This window comes from Gallus gallus, chromosome 5 (genome assembly GCF_016699485.2).
Source record: "Gallus gallus isolate bGalGal1 chromosome 5, bGalGal1.mat.broiler.GRCg7b, whole genome shotgun sequence".
Classification (NCBI taxonomy): Eukaryota; Metazoa; Chordata; class Aves; order Galliformes; family Phasianidae; genus Gallus; species Gallus gallus.
In genome coordinates, this window is record NC_052536.1 from 29,718,772 (window position 1) to 29,740,893 (window position 22,122).

General features: G+C 33.7%; 1 protein-coding gene across 6 annotated transcripts in view; it reads right to left on the reverse strand.

Annotated features, from left to right (window-relative positions):
• RYR3 (ryanodine receptor 3) overlaps positions 1-22,122 on the reverse strand; it is a 184,748-nt gene that overhangs the window by 61,216 nt on the left and 101,410 nt on the right. For 2 of the 6 annotated variants that reach the window (XM_015287302.4, NM_206874.3), the window contains exons 41-55: positions 19,912-20,041; positions 18,816-18,919; positions 16,901-17,036; positions 16,408-16,588; positions 15,322-15,430; positions 14,460-14,580; positions 12,039-12,208; positions 11,084-11,304; positions 10,553-10,643; positions 10,109-10,249; positions 7,703-7,866; positions 7,228-7,306; positions 5,717-5,806; positions 4,090-4,239; positions 2,724-2,786 (exon numbers count right to left, since the gene is read on the reverse strand). In XM_015287302.4, the coding sequence (XP_015142788.2) occupies positions 2,724-2,786; positions 4,090-4,239; positions 5,717-5,806; positions 7,228-7,306; positions 7,703-7,866; positions 10,109-10,249; positions 10,553-10,643; positions 11,084-11,304; positions 12,039-12,208; positions 14,460-14,580; positions 15,322-15,430; positions 16,408-16,588; positions 16,901-17,036; positions 18,816-18,919; positions 19,912-20,041 (1,950 nt within the window). Of the gene's footprint in view, positions 1-2,723; positions 2,787-4,089; positions 4,240-5,716; positions 5,807-7,227; positions 7,307-7,702; positions 7,885-10,108; positions 10,250-10,552; positions 10,644-11,083; positions 11,305-12,038; positions 12,209-14,459; positions 14,581-15,321; positions 15,431-16,407; positions 16,589-16,900; positions 17,037-18,815; positions 18,920-19,911; positions 20,045-22,122 lie in introns of all 6 variants that reach the window. The other 4 variants (XM_015287303.4, XM_040700714.2, XM_040700713.2 and 1 more) reach the window with 2 other exon arrangements.

The following is a 22,122-nucleotide window of genomic DNA, read 5'->3' on the forward strand; positions in this document are numbered from 1 at the left end:
TAGCAGGCTCTTGTAATAGGTATTACAGTCTTGAGTCTGTTCATATAAATCCTGAAGTAGCATTACAGCTACTGGTGACAATGACAAGAGCAACAATTTATCATATAGATAATGTTTGATAGCATCATGGTCTGTCAGACGTATGAAATTTCACTTTCTCTATAATATATGAAAAAAAGGAGAGTCAATGAAAAAAATCTGAAAGTTAACACAGTGGTATGAAGTACATTTCATTTGTCTCAGTACAAACACAGAAAAATACATTACTTGAAAATATTAAACACTGGTGTTTTCTAAGCAAGTTGGGAATATCTACATTAGTTAAGAAAAAAATGGTGAAGAAATCAAAACGTAAGATAACAGAATCTTGGATAAAACTATTACTCATAGGGATCAGGGCTGTAGACCATATTTTAGAGCTAACATTCTATAGAGCCAGGATGGAAAATAACAACGTACGTATCTTATTGAGTACTGCAACATCGATGCCATCTACAGTTATTAATAAATGAAACAAAAAGTAAAGATCTGCTGGAGGAAGACCTGAACCAAGGACCCAGACTCATGAAAGACAGAAGGAACATATTCAAGGAAGATAGCATTTGCTTTGGAAGTGTGTGTTAAGAAAGTGTGTAATTCACACTAATTAAAATGTTACCGCCTTGCAAAGAAAGGTAAAAAACAGAGCTAAGACTAAGCAATATAGAGCCTTTATAAAAGTACACTTCTAGTATATTTTGAGAGTGATAACAAAGGTAGGAAGAGAACCAGACGAAAAGATATTCACAGGAAAATAAATAAGTAATCAAAGAACAACATAATTCCTAGAACATCAGCAGGGAAAACTGCATCAAGACAAGAATTTTTGGAAAACTAACTGAGTTTTGGCTTGAAAATTACTGATAATGGTGTGTCAGTACAGCCCAGGAACTGGTTTGCATTTTGGACACACTAAGATTCAAGAAGAGTGTCAAAGATTTACTGTAAATAGTGAATTCAGTGAGCTCTTGGATGAAAGAAGAATGGAAACAAAAGGCAAAATGTGAATGAAAGATGGTATTTTAGTAGAAAATTAAGAAAAAAACACAAGAAATGTCAAAGCAATAATCTGATAAACTAAAGTAACTAGTCTTGAGTGCTGAGTGAAACAAAAACAACAGTGAAATTGTACTATTACAACTGCAAAAGTATTAATTCCCTTTTTGAGGAGAGTGAATTCTCATTCATGAGACCACACAAGAACAGGGAAATGGGGATCCCTTCTTACAAAAGAAAGCTGAAGGAGTTATAAGGAGTTAAGACTTTTAGCAAAACAGAGGCTGAAAGAGGGCATCAAAGAGACAGAAGGTGAAAGCAACCATCTTTAGTTTGTAGACATACGTGTACCACAATACATGGGTAATGAATACATTCAAGCTAGAAAGCTTCTGAACAAATAGAACTCTGAAAAAGTACATATACTGAGGAAAAGAAGAGAGAAATATCAAGTTGTAGTATGAAACGATTTATATTAATTGAAGTAATATATTGCCATGAAAACTGATGGAAAGGATAATCAAAGAGAAATAGGCTAAGAAAAGAAGGAACTCATACAGTGGTTTCACTTTTCACTTGGAAACACATTGCAGGAAAAGAAGGATGAGGAGGACTAGAGTTGAAGAAAGAATGCTGTAGATGTCCCTGTTAGTTGCAGAGGAGATGGACTAGATGATCTTTAAAGGTCCCTTCCAACTCAAACAATTCTATAATTCTGGAATATGGACAGATGACTAAAATTAGACAAAAAGACAATAGTACAGGTAGTCAAGATCAAAGCAAGTCTTCATGTAGAAGATAGGAACTCTGACATTCAACTTTCTAAAGACAGTTACTGCCACAGGTAATGATCACTGTGACTTTTGGAAAAAAAGAACACTGAGGGAATAAATTCAGTGAAATGGAGAGTTAAAATAAACAGAATGAAGAAAACAACTAAGAAAATAGGCAGCTCTGAGGTTGTTAACTAAGATGATGAAATTACCCCCAGAATGAGCTTAGAAAGAAAGGAGATTCTCAATGTGGAATCATAAAGTAAGAGTAATATGCAAGTTTGAAGAAAGACAGACAGTATAAATATCGGTGAGGTAATTAGAGATCTCTTTATTCGTCAAAAGACCTATAAAAATAAAGGTGGGGGAGAGGATGAGAGAGAAGAGTTTCAAGGTGTATAAAATAAAAGAAGACTAACATACCAAAGGACACCTTAAAAGTATGTACTTGTAGGGTTCAAGTAAAGGAGAAGCAAAAACCAAAAACAAACAAACACCCAATACACCTAAGCAAAGGTAATCTCATGTTATAGATTTCTTTCTTTCCACGAAGCTATCTGGAATAAATAATGTGAATTCTTTCTGTCAAGTTTTTCAGCATAGGGACAGCAAAGAAGGGATCTTTGCATAACACTGGGAGTATCAATTCAAAGTAGGCACAGCATAGGCTAAATATATGTATCAAAAGCTGTTTAGAGTCCCTTCCCTAGCTTCATGCTAACTCTTCTAGGAACTCAGGAAGCAACAGTGAGATAAAGAATAGAAATCTGTTTCTGAAATTGTAAATATGACAAGCACCTTACTACAACAGTGAACTACAACTGTAGTCACATATACACTCATAAAACCTGTTGAATTTAAACTCATCAATAAAAAGTCTTTCCAACAAAAAATATGCAAGACACAAATACAAACCTGAAGTTCCCTAGAAAGTACCACGTTAGTGAGATCAAGTGGTGCTGGACTATATCCATTTCCCTGAGGAAAAAGAAAAAGATTATTTTCAAATAAGAAGTATTTCAGATATATGTATATATATTTAACTACAGTGTCTGTTGTTGACCTCATCAGAGTGACACAATTCACATTTTTTAAGATTTCTTGTAGAAATTATGTTCACCTTTTGTCTTACAATGTGCTGAAGACACACAAGAAAGTTAACAATACATCTGTTGATATGGAAATGAGAAGACTGCAAATATTTAGAAGTCTTTTTGTTGGGAAGAGATGGAAGCCTGCTTTTAAAAAGTATGCTTCTCAGACTAAGAGGAGACTAATTATGAGGCACTGAATGTATTTTCAAAGCAGGACAGAAAGGCATGACAACTTCAATGAACCATATACTAAAGACAAAGCACCACCGTGATAAGTTAAAATAAATTACTGTCTATGGGAATGTACAGACTAGGAAAATGATGCAATAGATTTGTGTAGTCTTAAAATGTTTCAACTACAAACACTCCAGTGCAACAAACCTGTTCACATGACTAAATGTGAAGACACACAAAAAATCAATGGTTTCAAACAAATTAAAGATTCTGAAATCCAGTACTGAATCATAATGCATTTTGTTCATGTTTGTTTGAAAACATTTTTCAATTTAATTTTGTATTTTGGTACTATCAAGGCACTGTTTGAACTTCTAGAAACATAACAGAATCCACAGTATGGTTTGGTATGACATACTAACATACATTTTCTGTTAGCCAAACCTTGCTCATCATAGTTTTAAACAGTTTTCCTTATCCTCCAAGACAGAGACATATTGAATGGCAGCTTCAATATGTTAGCACAAATAGTTACAAATGAAAAAAATAATCTATAACACATCAAAACACTAGACGCTATACAATTACCTGAGATATATGCCAGTAGATTTAACAAAGAGTATTGAATGAACAATCTTATTTATCTGTCCTAATTATAATCTTGACAAAAAACAATTTCAGACTCTTCTGTTTGATAAAGATTTTTTTTATTTTTAAATAACATTAAAAAAAAATTAAATACTCTGCCGTGTATTCTTTGAATGACTATACAAAAACTCTCTCCAGTAGATTCGGTCTTTAAACATTATTGCATTTAAAAAACTGGATTTTTTTTCAATCCCCTCTGTAGTGTTACATCATTTTATTTTTTTTCTTACTGAGACAAGATTTCCAGTCATGGAACTCTAATTTTGTAAGTTACATTCCATTAAAAAAGAATCTAAAAGAAATATTATGTATAATTTCTTCCTAAGTTAACAACCAATCCTTTTTCCTTCTGAATTCCACCATACCTGGCTAGACTGAGATATGCTGCGGAGCTTTTCATTTTCACGCTGATGTAACATTCCTTCGCCCCCTTCTTTGGTCCTTTCTAGGCTCCATCCCATGGCCAACATGGTTTTCAGTGATTCTCTCACAGGCCAACGATAAATTTCTTTTTCCTTTGAAGAAAATAATTTTCTTTATTCAGCAAGTAGTGAAAACTCAATAAAAATAGGCTGTCCTTCACTACAAACTCTTGCACACTACAAAAGCTGAAGAAATTTCTATATTATATCTACAGACAGGTTATCATTCTTTTCACATGAGAAACAAGCTTTAAAGTAGTTACAGGTTTTTTTTGTTTGTTTGTTTTTTGGATGGGATATATGGCTATTAAAAAGTATCATATTTCAAGTTATATGCTCTAAAGCAGTTAGGGAGTTTGTACCTGGAAGCCTATTAATTAGTTTCTACAGCCCAAAATAATAATAAAAAATTGATGGCAGTATGTGTAATAAATTTGCTGAGCAATAATATATATTTGAACATATTAGCACATGAGGCTTTTTTTTAGTGTTCCCTTATTTATATCTAGTTATGAATGCAGAATATTACTGATACATACACTTCATATAAAAGCAGCCATCAGTAAAAAAAAAACATTAGGGAAGAGCCTTTAATTTATCAGACCTCTGAAAAGTAAAGATGCTAAATAACAAATTTGAGAAGTTGTGGAAAAGAAAATTGAGTGCATCATATAACGACTTTTTGAATCAACCTAAGATAATTACTTCAGCTCGTTCTATAAATCAGAATTTTTGTTATACTTACTTAACATGACAGATTTTAAGAAAGACACTGTTTTAGAAATGGTTCAAACCTTCTAATCTAAGATAATTTCAAATATTCTCCTTAAATATTCTTTTTAAATGGCTTCAATGAGTATTCACCCAACAATTCTTCAGCTCCTCTCTGAAGATCTCTCAGTAATTTATAAACCTTGTGAAATTTAAATTCTTGATTTTGTCATCTCCATTTTCTGAATGGGAAAAGAGTGGTCAAGTGGAACAAATGTAAGTGACTTATCTGAGTCACCCAATGAATCGCTGCAAAAATATGTTACAGGATGCAAGTTTGGTTCTGTGTTTTGACAACTTGAAGACATTTGTGCCTACTTAAGAAATTCAAATTCAAATAAAAGACCATTTATAAAATTTTGAATGTTTCTTCCCCAACTTCTTTAAAATTTTCTACCATCCTTCCTGAAAACTGAATTGTCTTCAGATATGTTAGGTTACACTTTAGCCTAAACTGCAGGAATTACTGCTAGTGATTTCCTCACCCACAGCGACCTAAAAACTCCATGCTATCAATGTCTTTAGTACAGTTTATCTCAGACCTATGAAGACACCCTAATGAAAGCATATAATACATGCAGAACTCTATATTTGGCTACCTATGTCTATAACTACATATTTCTCTACAGATTTCTTTGTGCAGACCCACAAAATCACTGTAGCATATTCCTGTTTTTAACCGTAGGAATTATAGTTTGACTCTCCTCCTTTTATATTATATATTTGAAACAGAATTTTAAAAGTACAGTACACAAATCAAGTTACTTTCTATTAATATAGCTAAAGTATTCTCTATTACCTTCTCAGTTAAAGTTTTGAAAGGTCTTATTAATGGATGAGTCTTTGTATTTTCATCCAGTGAAACACCGTATTTCCATCCGTTATTAGTCTGAAAAAAATACATATACTGAAATGAGAACAGGACAGAAGAATAAATGCAAATTGCAAGTTTGGTTTCTTATGCTGAATTGCTGATATACTTCAATAGTTGCACTGTGCCACAGAAATTTGTAGTAAACAAAATGCATCCATCTGAACAGAAGAAAACATTTGCATGTACAGACCCACACAATAGCAGAATTGTTATTTCTGTATAACTGTTCAGTGCAACTGCCATGATGAGATGTGCTGTCATCACTACAAGCAGGAGTCAAAATGGCAGTCCATTCAGTGGCAATGTGTATTCCCCATTGAAGAAAAAGTTCGAGATGCAGCCCTCAGCATGTAAAGTGATACACATTGTCTTTTGAAATAGGAAAGGGGTGATCCTTCTGGATTTCCTTGAACTTGGATAAATCATCAACTCTGTCTGCTACATCACAATGCTGACTAAGCTGAAGGCTCAAACTTCCAGAGTCGGTCCAGAGGAAAAGACTCTCTTTCTCTTCAGTAACATCAGGCCCCAGAAGAGTTTGAAGACCGTGGAGTACATTGCCAAACTTGGCTTTACTATCCAACCACATCCATTGTACAGTCTAGATTTAGTGCCTTTCTATCCTCCATCTGTTCTGGTTGATGAAAGAGGGACTGAGTGGGCAACATTTTCCTAGCAACTATACCTTCATAACAGCTGTGAAACAGTGGGTCACATTTGCTGGTGCAGATTATTACGAGCATGGCATGCAGGCTCTTGTTCACTGCAGGCAAAAATGCATAGCTAATTGCGGTGACTATACAAAACACTATAGTGTTTTGTAGCTGAGAATTTCCTCTATCAGATAGTGTTAATGTACTCTTTGTATCTGTTATACTTTCCACAGACATAAATAGGAGGCATTACTTTCTGAATGACTGTCATTTATTGCCCTATACCTCTTTTGAAGTGAAAGAGAGACAACACAGCAGCAGAGAAGTTTGAAAATTATAGGCCAAATTGATACACAGTCTTAAAGTTCGGAAAGAAAAGCTCTAACTATATTTTCTGAAGTCATAGAAGACATTTGACTTCCCAGATACTCTCTCCTATCATAGATTTGCTGCAATAAAATTGAATCTCTGACATTAAAAGAGCATCACTATTAAAGCAATAGAAACAGAAATTCTTACTTTGAAAAATAGAAACTAAACAAATTAATCACCCCTTATCAGTCCCTATCAAATCTTTGTCCTAATGAATTCAGGCTGCTTTGAAAAAATTGTAAGCATCAACATACTTTCTTGAGGAAAATGTTTCTTCCACATATCCCTAAAGAAATATGTGGGCATTACTCTGAACAAGTTCCTATCATTGAACTATTCACATTTTTTTCAACAACCACCCAGATATTACTTGGTAGTCCTTTTCTGACAGTTGTCAGTGTTAACTCCTACCTTATCAAAAGCCCACTTATCATGAGAATGCTCAGCATATTTGCTGACAATATACTCCAGCTTTTCAGGAAGTACAAGGCTGTAAACAAAGGAGAGTTTGGTCATTCAAGTGTACTGTACTGTAGTCGGATTTATGATAAAAATTTAGTATAATTAAAATGTTACATTCCTAGATGGAGGACAATATTAGTATGGACATTTTAGGCTGCATAATTACAGGTGATGGAGGGGCTTGACTTTAACAGCAATAATCAATTATTAATACTCAGTTACAGAATATAAAAGTATTAGAGCTCTATATTTTAAGAAGCAGAAGAATTACTTAAAAGGCCATTTCTCTATCATTACTATCACTACTAGTATCATTAAAATTCAATCACCAGCCAACTTTATGTGCAGAGGAGAAACAAGTGTTAAAAAGGAATAGTATAAAAATATATAAGGAAAAGAAATAATGATAAATTACATAACTCACTTTGCTGTGTTGACAGGTTTGGGATCAAAATTTCCTTCTGGATCCACTGAGGTCTGCTTTTCTAATGTTGATCTAATTCGTGTATCTAAATAATCAGGAGGCAAAGCCCCAGCTATAGCACTTAGACAGGGCAAGGCCATTCTAAAGAGCTCTGGATCATACTTCTGCAGGAGAGATAGGAACTGGTTGGAAAACCCAATAGAAAAACATGCAAAATGTTAGTGAAAACCAAGCAGCCATATGTACAAATATTAGAAGATGCAAAGAAACAGTAAAGCACATAAAAATTACACATAGAACAAAATTATTGCTGCATGACATGTTTTACTCGCCATCAACTTGATATATTTTAAGACTACTCAGATGATTGTTAAGAGTATGCTGTCACTTGTGTAAACTTATACAATTCACATATGAATGACTATGTTTAAAAAGTGTTTTGTAGACGAGATTTTTTTTCTATCAAATAGTGTTGCTGTGCTCTTCATATCTGTTGTAGTTTCCATGGAAACAAATAGGAGGCATTACTTTTGGAACAATCTTAGTACAATTAATCATAAAATACTGTCTTTGTCCTTCTAGAATTAGTAATTCCGATTTTAACTGCAGAAGCCAATGTCATTTCTCCCTCCTACCCCCTAAACTGTTTTCAGTTTACATCATGTCAGTCAAAAAAAAATAATTGTGTTTTACTGTAGCATGTTACAAGGTGAACTAGCACATTTGGTCTTCTGAATAATTATTCAAATAGTCTAATTAGCTCTAGAGATAACTATAAAAACACACAGTGCAATTACTTTTGCATCCTTAGTAAATTGCCATTAAACAAGTTCAAGATCAATTGCTACACATTGAAGTATAAAAAAGGGTAGAGAAAGCAGGTCATAGGAGGTCTAGCTTCCCCTTCCAGCTCTCAAACAAAATTATTAGTATGCCTTGGAACAATATTCACTTCACTTTTCTATGCTTCAGATTCCCAAAAGGCACAAAATGCACCTTTAAAAGGCTTTAAGATCTACCAATGAACATTACTGCACTATTATGATTATTTGATAAACAGAGGAAATTTTTCTTTTGTTAAAAGAAACAGAAAGACTATATAATATTTTAAATTTGAATGATGACTCTGTTTAATACTTTAGAGCTAAGAAAATGTTGAAGAGATATTTTAAGTTCCATTGAAGATATTTGCAGATATACATCACAGCAAGTAGAATGCTTAAAACTTTGAAGCTTTAAATTCCTCTGGCTTTGCTGCAACATTTTGTGCTTATGGCACAAAAAGAAGTGATATCACAGAATGAATCACTTCTAGCAACACAACTGGAAGCCATGAAAATACCAAACCTGTTACAACCCCAGCACAAATTAGAACAGAGAACACTGTAGCTTAGAAGCTTTACACAGTGCTCACATTGGACTAACACTCATTTACAGAAAGGTGCAAACACTATTGTAGTGTTTCATCAATACTGGCAAAAACATATTGTCTTCATTTATTTGTAAAATGCTAAGACAAACTGAAAATAATTAATTGTGATCTCAGGCTGCACTGACACTCTTTGCACTTGTGACAGCAGTAAGACAGACATAAATGTCATTAAAGTCAGATAACAATAAGGCTTAAAAGATATTCTAGAATAATGCATTGATGATGTTTATTTTCATACTATGAAGTCAGAATGCCTAGAGAAGCACTAACCTAAATCTGTTGACTAGATCATTCAGTGATATGTAATGAAAAAAATGTATCAGCCTCATATAGAGAAACTGATTTTTGAGACCAAGTACAAAAATTTTTTATTCAGTAAGGTATCTCTAATAGAGGAAGTGCAAATATTCCTTAATTATATATATATTAAAAAGGCATTAAAAACTTCGAAAGATCACATTTTGGAACAGTAATGCAGGAAAATATTAATTTCTAGAATGGAGTGGTTCATAGATTTTATGCTAGACTATGACCAGCAATCTATCAAAATAAGCGTCTGTCTGAAAACAAATAACATAGATTTACAGTGCATACACCAATAATTTGACTCGCATATTCATGCATTTCTTAAAATCAATACTATTTTATGTCAGTAAAAAGTATAAAAAGTTTAGGAGGGCAGACTAAAGCAGTGTTGAGTAATTAACATGTTAGCACAGCAAGCAATCATCAGTGGAAAGTTATGTTTGTATCAAAACAAAAATCTCACATTACATCAGTTTGGAGAAAATTCTTCAAGATTCAACACTTGATTTTCTATTAGAATGTTACTTCATTGGTAGCACTCATTGCCATATCTCCCGTATTACATGAAATAATTGTAGAAACAGCCATTTTCTGTAGTTGGCACTGCAAATTACCATTGGAATGCTTTTATAGTCATCCCACTGTGGAATGTGAATTATTGTCATTACCTTATGAGACAAGGAATCAAATATTCCCCAAAAAAGTTTTTCAGTTAAATGTAATTCATCTTCTGCTGCAATTCCATAGCTTCCCATTCCTGAAGGCAGACAATAATATTTCCAACACTGTTCATAGTGATTAGTCAGAAGCTAGAATTTCAAGGAAAAACAAATGTGCATGATTAATTGGAATTTAGTGATATGTCATACAAGCTCATGAAGTCTGAATGACTAATATCTGTTTAAATATTTACATATGTAATATTATTTATGCCCACACCTATAATCTATTTCTCTACTTCAAGTAACTCATAGAAACAGCATTTTTTGCTTCATTTTTGTTTTTTTGAGAGCAGTGCAGCCTGTTCTGTGAAAGCGTAAAGACTGAAGATAAATTACTTACTGTGAAGTAAGTTTTAGGCTGAATGCATTTACAGAAAGTACGCTATTTACCTTGAGTGGCATTTTACAGTATTCATTGAGTAAGGGCACATCAAAAACTAGCCTTCTCAATAGCTGTTGGAGCATAGAGGGTCGTAAGTGGCTATAATAATAATTAAAAAAAAAAAAAAAGGAAGAAAGAAAAGGAAGATTTGTTTAGTAAAATTTCATTGAGTCCAGTCAAAATGAAATATAAATTGAAATCATTTTGAAATCATTTAAATTGAAATCATGAGAAACAAAGTACTAGATTGGTTAAATTGAAGCTTAAAGAATCTTACCATGCCACATCTATATATAGAAGGATGAATCACAAAGCCGATTTTTTGCACTCCCTTTATGGGTTTAGACAGCAGGCATGATTGTGCCATATGACAACAGAGGAAAGGGTGTTGGAGTCATACAGCCTGGTCACTTATTTCATGCAAGAATAAAACACTCTTTTTTCTACGTTGTATGCAGTATATATGCATTATATATGAAAATAAAATGCATATTCTTATTTCCATGCAAAAGAATCAATTTGTACATAGGTATACATACTGGCAGATAGCAAGCAGGCATTCTTCAATAGTGTCTCGTTGTGCTTTTGTAAGGGAACGTCCCTTGGATAACCTATATATTGTGTGAAGCATGGAGTCAACAAGAGAGGCATGATGTTCTGTTCCAGAAAAGAGGGGAGCACATCTTTTGAGTAATGGAAACACAGCTGAGCAAATATATCTGTTTAATGCAAGAGCTGCTTCTGTGGTACTTAGAGAAACCTGTATGAAGTAATAATTGATTGTTAGTATCTCATGGAATAAAGGTTACTAAATAAACATTTATAAAACATAACAGAGGCATTTTTCTGAAATCTGCTTAGTGGCTGGATGCTAGCATAGTATTCCCAGTATATGCATGATGATGACAATCATTTTATGAACTAGAGAAAATCCAAGTCATCCACTTCTCTCATTAAAACAGTTCTCTCTGAACCAATCAAGAAAAGAAAAAGAGAAGAAGAGAGAGAAAAGAGAAAAAAGAGAAAAAAAAAGACAAAATAAATGAAAAGAGAAAAGAAGCAGCTTGCTCCTTAAAACTGGTTAAGGAAAAAAACACCAAGCATTATGTAGCATTTTTCACCTCAATTTCTTCATGTCTACACAAGTATGAATTTTCATTGTAATATGGAAGAACACATGAACTGAAAGTAATCATTAGGCATATTACATAATATTCTATGCATGTATGGCATAATTAATGCAAGTCTTCATTAGCGTCTTAAACATCATTACATGTTCTGTATACACTTCCAGTGGTAGTGAATTCTTATGATCAAAACTCAAGCACTACAAATGAATAAAAATGTAACCAAACTGTTTCTCTTTGGGTTTATAGAGGGCATATACTTGCCCTTAAAAAAAAAAAAAAAAAATTTACACAACATTCTATTTATTAAATTTATTGAGTCACCATATCCAGCCACTGCATCCGATCTCCATAGCAAAATACTTACTGTATCCAGAGAGGCAGAAGCTCTCAAATCTGGTAAAAATCCAACTTCAAGTAGGTGAAGGAGGAAGCTTTGGTCCTTAATACCATACACACGGTCCAAGAAGAGTACCATTGGTGCCTTATGATCAGGACAGAAATTTGCAGACATGTCTGGCTCATTTACAGTGCCATCTACACAAATATACATAATTGCTTTTTTAATAGCAGATAACTGACTAAACAGAAACACCAAGACAGTAAAAGACACTATAATCAGATTTCATGTCTAATATCAAATGCTCAATGTCATATTCTTGCTTAATTTTATTGTATGCTGAAAAAGAAAAGAAAGTATTTGTTTCAATTAAAAAAATCGATTACAAGTCATTAATCTTTTTATCTCAAATAAAAGCTTAAGAATGAACAATTATTCTTGTTTCATTACTATTATAGAGCACGTTTGTCAGGTAAAACTAAAGCAAAATATTACTGCAAATATTAAGAATATATAGTAAATATGAAGTTTTTTAAGGTTAAGAATTTTGATTTTTGCACCATGTTAAGTAGGCTAGAAAGAACATGCTTTTATAAAGGAAATAACAGCAACAGAAGTTATTATATATTTGTATGACTGATAAAACTTCTTTGACTATGAAAAGTAATAGACAATTATTGTGAAACAGAAAGTACAATAGAAGAGAAAGAGGATGAAGTTATTTTGCCCTAGAAGAAAATGATAGCCTATGGAACATGAATGAATTAGCAGTAAATATGACAATTATATACTATAAAAATGTCTTCCTTTGTTGAGTGTAGGCTCTTTAGAAATTTTCAGTTTATAAGCTTATCTTGACTGTTATTTTTTGAAAATAAATCTACTCTGAATAATGACATGACTGCTTCTAGAACAGAATTAGTAGTCACATAAAAAGAAAGAGTTCTTCTTTTTGCCCTGTAATCTCTGATTTTGTTGCATTTTTAAGTTTCAGAGCAATGAGGGTGAAAGCTCAAGAGTCTCCATGGAGTTTCCTTTAACAGGGAGCATCAAGACTGTTAGCTTCAATGATAAAAACTCAACTTCAACTAGGTAGGCATCCAGACACATACAGGGAGCTACAGAGTTTACTGCAGAAAGTGTGTGTTCCAGGGTTCAGGTTTTGTATTTATGTACAAAGTAGGTGGGTTCAAGATGTGTGAAAGGATTCCATGATAACTTGCCTGTATCTTATGGGTGGACCTTATGGAAAAAGAGTCTCAAAGCAAAGGAGAGATAGTAGTATTATTTAGTTAGATTGATTATAAAAGGGAGAATATTTTAGGACAAGATGAACATGTGTGAAAGGAGCCTCCACCTGAATCAAAAACAAATCAGCTTCGAAGCTTGAACATTAGAGGTCAGAGTGTAATGTTATATCCAGAAATTGGGAAAAAGACACTAGGTGTGGAGGAGCACTTTGTCCTGATCAAGACAATCCCAAATACGGATGGTTTTCATTTCCTCAGGGAAGAAGGAAACAGTATAGTTTCCTTTGCCAATATACAGAACAGGCAGAAAACAAACAAACAAACGTGATATACACATGCAGCATTTTAATCAAACAGGAATATATACTGAGTCATCAGTGGCCTGTGGAAGAAAGTAAACAAAAGAGCCTAAAAGTCTGCATAAAACAGTAATAAAACTGTGTGACTAGAAAAAGTAGGGTCAGCCGAGTTTCAATGCAGACAACTCTAAGGTAATACATACACTGAAAAAGAAGGCATGCCTATATGATGCTGATCTTGGAACTGAAAACATAAGCCAGAAAAGAGATCCTGAAGACATCACTGAAATTCTGTGAAACCATCAACTCATTGTGGAGCAGAAAACAAGACATCAGGATATTAGATACCAATAGTAGATGTCTAGGGTGTTTATTAAAATTAATAGAGTACAAGTTCTTTTTTTTTTTTTTTAAAGATGCTTAAAATGCATTTTTATGTAGCAAAACAGCAAAATTCTGGAACTTACTGCTATAGGAGTTTGTGGTTACAGGTAACATGATAGAAGAATTCAATAAATTCTTGCACACCACGTCCAGAAATAGATACTAATTAGCACTCTTTAATCTCTCTAAACAAGTGACTGGGTGCTGGAGAAGTATGGAGAGGCTGTGTTCAAACTCATGTGTTCTTCCTAAAGGGACAGCATTTCTGTAATGACTGCTATAGAGTACTTGGACAGTGTTCCAGTATGTTATTTCATAGGTTTTTACATTCTCTGCTCCACAGGACCAAGAATCAATTATATGGGAGCAGGTCTAATTGATGCATATCCAATTAAAGCCTAAAGAACTTACTTATACTCAATTCTAATAAGATTGCTCTATTTCACATCAGAAGGCTTATATGACAACTGCTTTTTATAAAAATTGTATTAGTCTAGTAAAAAGATAGAAATTACCTTTGTTAACTGTTGACAGCTTTAGTGGTATACTTATAATCCCAACCAAATCTTCAGTTGGCACTAGAGATCGAAGGATTGATCTGATTCGAATAGCTTCACCTTTTCCACTTTGAATAAGCTGTTAGAAAAGGTTTATCAGTTAAGAAATTTAGTACTGAGTAAAACTGGATTTTTTTCCTCAAAATACTGATATTAATGGTTGCTTTTTTTTTTTTGGAAACATCATACGACTTAGAAAAAATGCAAAGAAATTCAATTTACTGCAGCACTCTAAAGGAGTTGGAGATTTTATCTTTTACCTTATATCTTTTTAATCTTTCCTAATTTTGATGTCATCAATAACATAATGGTATTATAAATTTCTAAGAAAGCAAAAAAGTCTATGTGGCTAAGCTTCCTGAGAACCTATCAGATAAAGTGATGAAAGTGAAACTTTCTAAAAGACTCCTGTTACTTACAGAAATATTCTTCCATTATATGCATATAATGTAGATACTATATTTCAACAGTACACAAGAAATAAACATTTTATGGCTTTTTAGAGTACAGTAAATGGCCAGCTTCAGAAATGTCCTCGGCTGTATAAATGTGCAATGCTATTTGTTCATTTGTACTTTAATCCCATAGTCATACAATTTCCCAAACCTTAAAAACATAACAGAGCACAAGAAATCAAAAGTCACTGAATTTTCATGAACAGCTTGTAGGGAACACATCTGTATAGACAGAGTTAAGAAATGCAATAACGTTCACCTCCTGAAGGCAGAAAGCTTTTGAATAGAGAACAGCTTACTTAGACATGTATAGTTCTGTTCAAATATCTCCCACAATTGCTGAGCAAATGACAGAATGAGCTTACGTGCATTTCTGGTGCACAGCGTCCAAGTAAATCTATGAGAGCAGAGTAAAATGACATGATTGCATTGCCCATGTGTACAATCTCCTCCTCCTCCTCCTCCTCTTCATCACTAAAAGGCAATCAGCAATACCAGTGAGTAATTTTGCCAGGCTAAATTTATAGTTCCTCCCTGAAGTGAGATCCATGATTCAGAGACTATAAATCAGACATGCACATTTCCTGTGGCTACACATTAAAGCTTTTTTTGTATCCCTAGAGCTAGGATGCAATTGAATAGTATGGCAATAACTGGCTTATACCAAGCTGTCCTCTTCTTTCACATTACTGTTACCTTCACGTCATTCCACAGTAGCCTTCCCATTTAATTTCTCCATCAGACTTTGCTTCTGTAACTAGCATTCCACTTTATCTAGATCATACCTAATGAATTCCGTATGACAACTGCTTGTGGGTGTGCATCTTTAAAGTTCTGTATTTGTATAATACAGAACCACAGAATGGCCTGGGTTGGAAGGGACCTCACGGATCATGAATCTGCAACCCTCCCACAACAGGTAGGGCCACCAACCTCCACATTTAATACTAGACCAGGCTGCCCAGGGCCCCATCCAACTTGGTTTTGAACATCTCCATGGATGGGGCATCCACAGCCTCTCTGGACAGCCTGTTCCAGCATCTTACCATTCTCATAGTAAAGAACTTCCCCCTGACATTAAACCTCAGTCTTCCCTCCTTCAACTTAAAACCATTTCCCCTTGTCCTTCTGTTATCCCCCCTTTCAAAGACTGGACTCCCCTCCTATTTATAGGCTCCCTTTATGTACTGAAAGACTGCAATTAGGTCACCCTGGGGTATTCTCTCTTCCAGGCTGAACAAGGCAAGCTCCGTCAGCCTGTATTCATAGGGGAGGTGCTCCAGCCCCCTGAGCATCTTTGTTGGCCCTCCTCTAGATCCTCTCCAACAGCTCTCGGTCTTTCTTGTATTGGGGGTTCCAGACCTGGACATAGTACTACAGATGGGGCCTCACAAGGGCAGAGTATTGCAACTACATAATCATTTTCCAAACTACCATTCAAATTTACTTACCCTTCTCTCTTATATCCTTGTGAGGGAAGGTCACGAGTAGGATTCTCTGAGATCCGTATGGCTTCTTGCATAGCTGCCAGCAAACCATTTCCTCCTTCTCCTCTAAGCTCTGGCCCAAAGCACTCTGGTCGTCGAATAAGGAGCTTTACAACAACACTTGCATTTTCTTCAACACTTTCACCTGAAGATGAAAAAGAAATCTTAGCACTATACATGCTTTCTTCTGAAAGGTACATTTTAGTTTGAAGATGAATGAATTTTTTCCTAAATTATATATTATGTATAATATATATGTTATTTTATATATACACATCATAAAATTATATATAATACAATACATACGTATGTATTTTTATTTCTGAAAGCAAAAAAAAAAAAATGTTTGTAACAACAATGATATGCATTAACCTCTCTCTGTCTGTTAATATATTTTTATGGATAGAAAAGTAAATAAAAAATTTTTTTAAATGGATTCTCAAGAGATTTTACTTACTGTTTACAAAAACTGCAAATCTTAGGAATGACAGGTAACGTTCACCCTCTATTGGATTCCACCCGATGTCTGGATATCCTTTAGCTAGCAATACTGGACAACTCTGCAGGCCACAACCCGCCAGGTATGTAACAACCTACAATACAGAAGCAGTCATTTACTCATCCATGCAGAAATTATTTTCTAAAATTATTGCATGATTTTTTATTTAAATAATAGGGCTTTAATGTAATAGCTGTTTCATTTGATAAACAACCATTAGAGCTCAATACTGTGTCAGTCTTAGTTTCTAGTCATTGCTTTTGAGGATGGTATAAACTAGAAGTCAAACATTTCATTTCCAAAACTTTTGTAACTTAATACAACAATATGAAAAAAAAATTAATTTGGAATGCGTAAAGTAGAATAAAATAAAGAATTCAGATTTTTTCACATTAAAGAGGAACAGTTAAAACACTATTCAACAACTACAAAATCACATTTATAGCTACGTATGACTAACTTGTTACAGTAGCAAAGTAAATGTTGCATCAGAAGCTTACTTAGTATACTAACACCAATTCTAACAGATATGCTTTCTTTTTTTTTCTTCCAGAAGATTGATAATTATCATTAAGCAGTTCTCCATGTGTGGAGAACCATAACATTTTGTTAATATGTAAATTCCCAATGCAGCATTTCTTAGCAAGAAGAATATCTTCTAACAAGACACATTTTTGAAAAACAAGAAATGTGGTAAACTGAATTTCTTAAACATGAATAAAATGTTTTCTCAACCATTTAAAAGGAAACTTGGAGGTAACAGCATAGATGTGATATTCATTTTATTTAAAATACGTAAAGGATAACATATGAACATGATTTTAATTCTCAAGTAGATTTTGAAATTGGTAATTCAGTGACTTGCCCAATATTACTTTCCATGAAAATACAAGGGGCACTGGTGATATTCTAACAGTCACTAATGGTGTATCCCAGGATCAAAATTGCTTAACATCTTTATTAACGATACAACAGATTGCACCCTTGTGAAGTTTGCAGATGATACAAAATTGAGAATTATTCTCAATACTGCCTTTATCTAATTAAGATATCTCCTGTGCTCTCACATTCTTTTCATTCATATTCCTGTCATTGCCTTTTCCAAGCTATCCCCATCATACGTCCTTTTATTTACTCTTACCAATTTTTGCCTCTCCCACTGCATATACTGCTGACTAAATATATCACAACCCAGATACCTTCGCTCAATTCTACCTTCATCATGGGATTTTGCCATATTCCACAAAGGTTTTCTGGATGCTCTGCTATCATATTAAATACAGTTTTCTGGTTCCTGTTTCCCACTGATGCATTAGCATGTATCCTATTTTAGTACCCTTGTACCCATCATTCTTTTTTCATCCCTATTCTCCTAATATTTCTCTTTTCTCCTAACCACTGCCAATGCAGCTAAAACTAATACCCTCTACTTTCCTTCTTCATATATCTGCTCTTTTGTTCTCTGAGATATTACCTCCATCCCTATCAATCTCTATGATTTATTTAGGCTATGAGTCCAGTTTTCTTCTTTACCTCTTCTTATTTTATCTGAATTTGTTCCTCCCTTCAAACTATGTTTCTTGACATGCACTTCTCCTTTTTCATGCCTTTTTTTCTTGTTATCTTTTCTATGTGATAACAATACTGAAAGGATACACAAGACAGGAAAACATCTTCTTTTTCTCTTTTACTGTGATTCCCACTAAGTGTAAAGCCAAAGCACAAAAAACATTGTTCAATAAATATTACCTTAAGACAGTACATATCTAGAGCAAGAAAAGATCATATTCAAATACTACTACTGTGATCAATCTAGCCCTTTCCTTCTGCTACAAGTACACTATTGAAAAAGTAGGTCAGAGTGATCACTTGCTTTATCAAGATCTGGTTCTTCCAGTGCTAGTGCAAGCTCATTGTTGTCCATTACAGAGGCTGCTGCAACATCTAGTGGTGTCGAACCTCTCATTGAAGGAAATGCTGCAGAAGAACGTTAAACAAACAAATAAATAAATAAATCATTCAGTTTGCAGTAATCGAAGTCATGCAGCAGAGGGCAGCAATCATACTGGAATCTAAACATATTAATAGCATGTTGTATGTACAGCTGTTCTTCAATCAAGAACATGGTTAGCTTTCAATAATGTTACAGTAAATGCTGAAATCCTTTCCTGTCTTGACATGCACATCCACAAACATACAGAACTATATTATTTTTAAATGCAGATAAAGAAATCATTATTAGCAACACGGCAAACTATAAACAATTTTATACAAGTTTCTTTAGCCAAATAACATTTCAGCTCTGTAACTCTCAGAAGCTGCATAACCCTATCAGTTCGATATTTTTTAATATATCTATATTCAAGTAAAAGAGTCACCTTCAAACTGCAATGTTACCTGTTTTATTTCACTAATTCTTTTCCATTTTTGGTGTTCAATATGGGAAAATATGGTCTTAGAAATAACAGTATGAATAGACAAAACATTGTAAAATCACATGCTATCTTGTCTTACTATACTTTACTAACATAACTATCTACATAGCCAAGAGAATTTTCCTTGAGCTAGTGCATACACATCAAAAATCAAACACCCAATCAAATATCCATTCCAAAATAAAAATAAGAAATTCATATTAGTGGAATAAATTTTAGAGGAGAAGGGGAACATCAACAGCAAAAAAGGCGTTTATATTTATTGCCCAGATGAAATAGATCAGCATCAAACACAGTTAATTTAATCTTAGATTTCCAATGATAGTTATACCAAACGGAACAAATGTAGATTTGGTCCTAAATCGTTCTGTGTTAAGGCTACTCGGTTTCTATTATAATTCAGAAACACAAAGATGAAAGGAAAACAGTGAAGAAAGTAAAAAGTGCAAGGCTTCATCACACACTTCAAATTGCTATACAAATTACACAGTTACTCCTTGTCTTGGTTTTAACTATTACAGCTATGTGACATACCCAACCCAACACTGCTGTTTTCCAGTAAGTAACTGAGATGCTCAAACATGGCTTTTTGGTTTTGACGACTAATGCGACAGAAGTAGCACAGGAATCGACAACAGCTTGCCACCATCTTAGGAAAAGCGATCTGCTGAAGAAGAATGTTGACAAAGCAGTGAAAAATGTTAATTACCAATCTGTTCTAATTTTTCTTCCCACATCCTTAACAAGGAAAGCATAGCAAAGTTACCAAGGTGATAGGCAAACGACAGTTGCTTTTGTTCTAATTCAAGAAAGGATCTGCATTTCCTTTTAAGCTTTGTGTTCATTAGACCCTTAGGTTTAAAACGTTGGAAAATCATTTTGCAAGGAACTATGGAGAACATATCAGAAAGAAAAAACTGAGACTTATTTCTCAACTCTCTCAAAAGCAATCTGCAAACTAGTGAACACGGCTATACAAAATGGTATTATAGCAACAAGCTCAGTCACCAAATACTAGATCACAGCAGAATAAAACATTTGAAAACCTTAGTTTATCCTCCCATACTCATTACAGTAAGAATACAGAGTCCTTACAAAAAATATGTCTACTATTACTATTACTACTTTCTTCTATGTTGCTCAATGAATAGGCCTTGATAATATAGATTAACATCTTCAATGTACAATGCTTTTTTGATGGTTGTTTTAAGGTTTTCCTACCAGATCTATTAAAATTACCAATATATAGCACTTAAAGTGTCAACCTCAGGTGCAGATTTGCATCCTAAAGATATTCACAATATCAGGGAGAAAATCCATGATCACCAAGAAGGATTATTTTTGTAATAACCTGACCAGCACCCTTTAGACAAAAACAGGAAAAAATTCTATTTCTTTCTTTCTTTGTTTCTATCATCTATCCAAGTAATCTATAATATTCTACAGCATACATTATATTCTCCAATATCTAAGATGATAGCTAAACTTCTGAAACAGAATATAGTGTGTATTCTTCCTGTGATTGTCATGTCTCCTTCAGTTTATACCTTGCAACAATAAATAACATTATTTATATTTTATTATAGAAAACATAATAAATAATGCCTCTTTTACAACACAATTCTCATTCTAAGTAAAGCCTTTTCACTTGAGACAACAGGTTTCTGGGGAAAACCGGTTACACAATTAAAAGCTGTATGATATGCAATATCCATTCAGATAACTTCTGTGGAGTTGATTTGATTAACCGCAGTTTTATTTTTACACAGGTCTTTTTGATAATCTATGTCCCATATGGCTATTTCACTCATGAAGGTGCTATTATGTACAAGTAGCATTTCTATTTTTAAACATGATAGATGAAAATGAATGAAAATTATTTATTCCCTCATGAAGACATTCAACAATGCTTCCACATCCATAATTTACAGGGATATAGAGTGTGTGACAACTTTATTTAGAGAATTACAGTAAGCAGAATGAATGTAAGAAAAATATTTTAGAAATTGCTTATTATTGAAGGTCATCTGAACAAAAACATAGTTTAAAATTTTTCTAATATAAAAGAAAAGATTTTGAAGTAATTCTGAGTGTCAGAAGGAGCATTGCTTGAAACTGAATGAAGAACCAACATCAGAAATCAACATTATGGTTCCAAAATTCTGAGAACAAAAACGCAGTCTTTAAAATAACTGTTTTAGGCTTTTATCCACTAAAACTTAACTGAGATGTAGAAATGGAAAGTTTGCTTGTGTTTTTTCATCAACAAAGTACCTTTCTGGGGGTCTGTAAGTGGATACTATCAAAGTATTTCTAAGTTACCGAGATACCTTCAGCTACACCATATTCCACAGACTTCAGATGTTTCTAACTCATTTATTAATATCACAGTTGGAAGGAAGCCTGGCATGAGTTTCCTTCTGTTTGGACAGACAAATTTTTACCTTCTAACTGTTCCTCTAGAGAAGCAGTGAATTGTAACAGTTCCAGATCAATGAGCAATGTTTCTGGATTCCCCACACACTTCATAGAGACAGGTACAGAAAATAAGATATTCTGGATGGCCAGAAAAGTTAAAAGCCGTTACCAACCAAGTTACTAATTTTTTTCAGATCTGCATTGCTCATAAAAATATTACAGTAAATTCTGTGAAATATTTAAGTAGATTTGCATTATAAAAATTCTTTATGATAACATTCTCACATAGAACTGGAAGGCACTGTGGTGCAGTTTTGGTGGGTATTT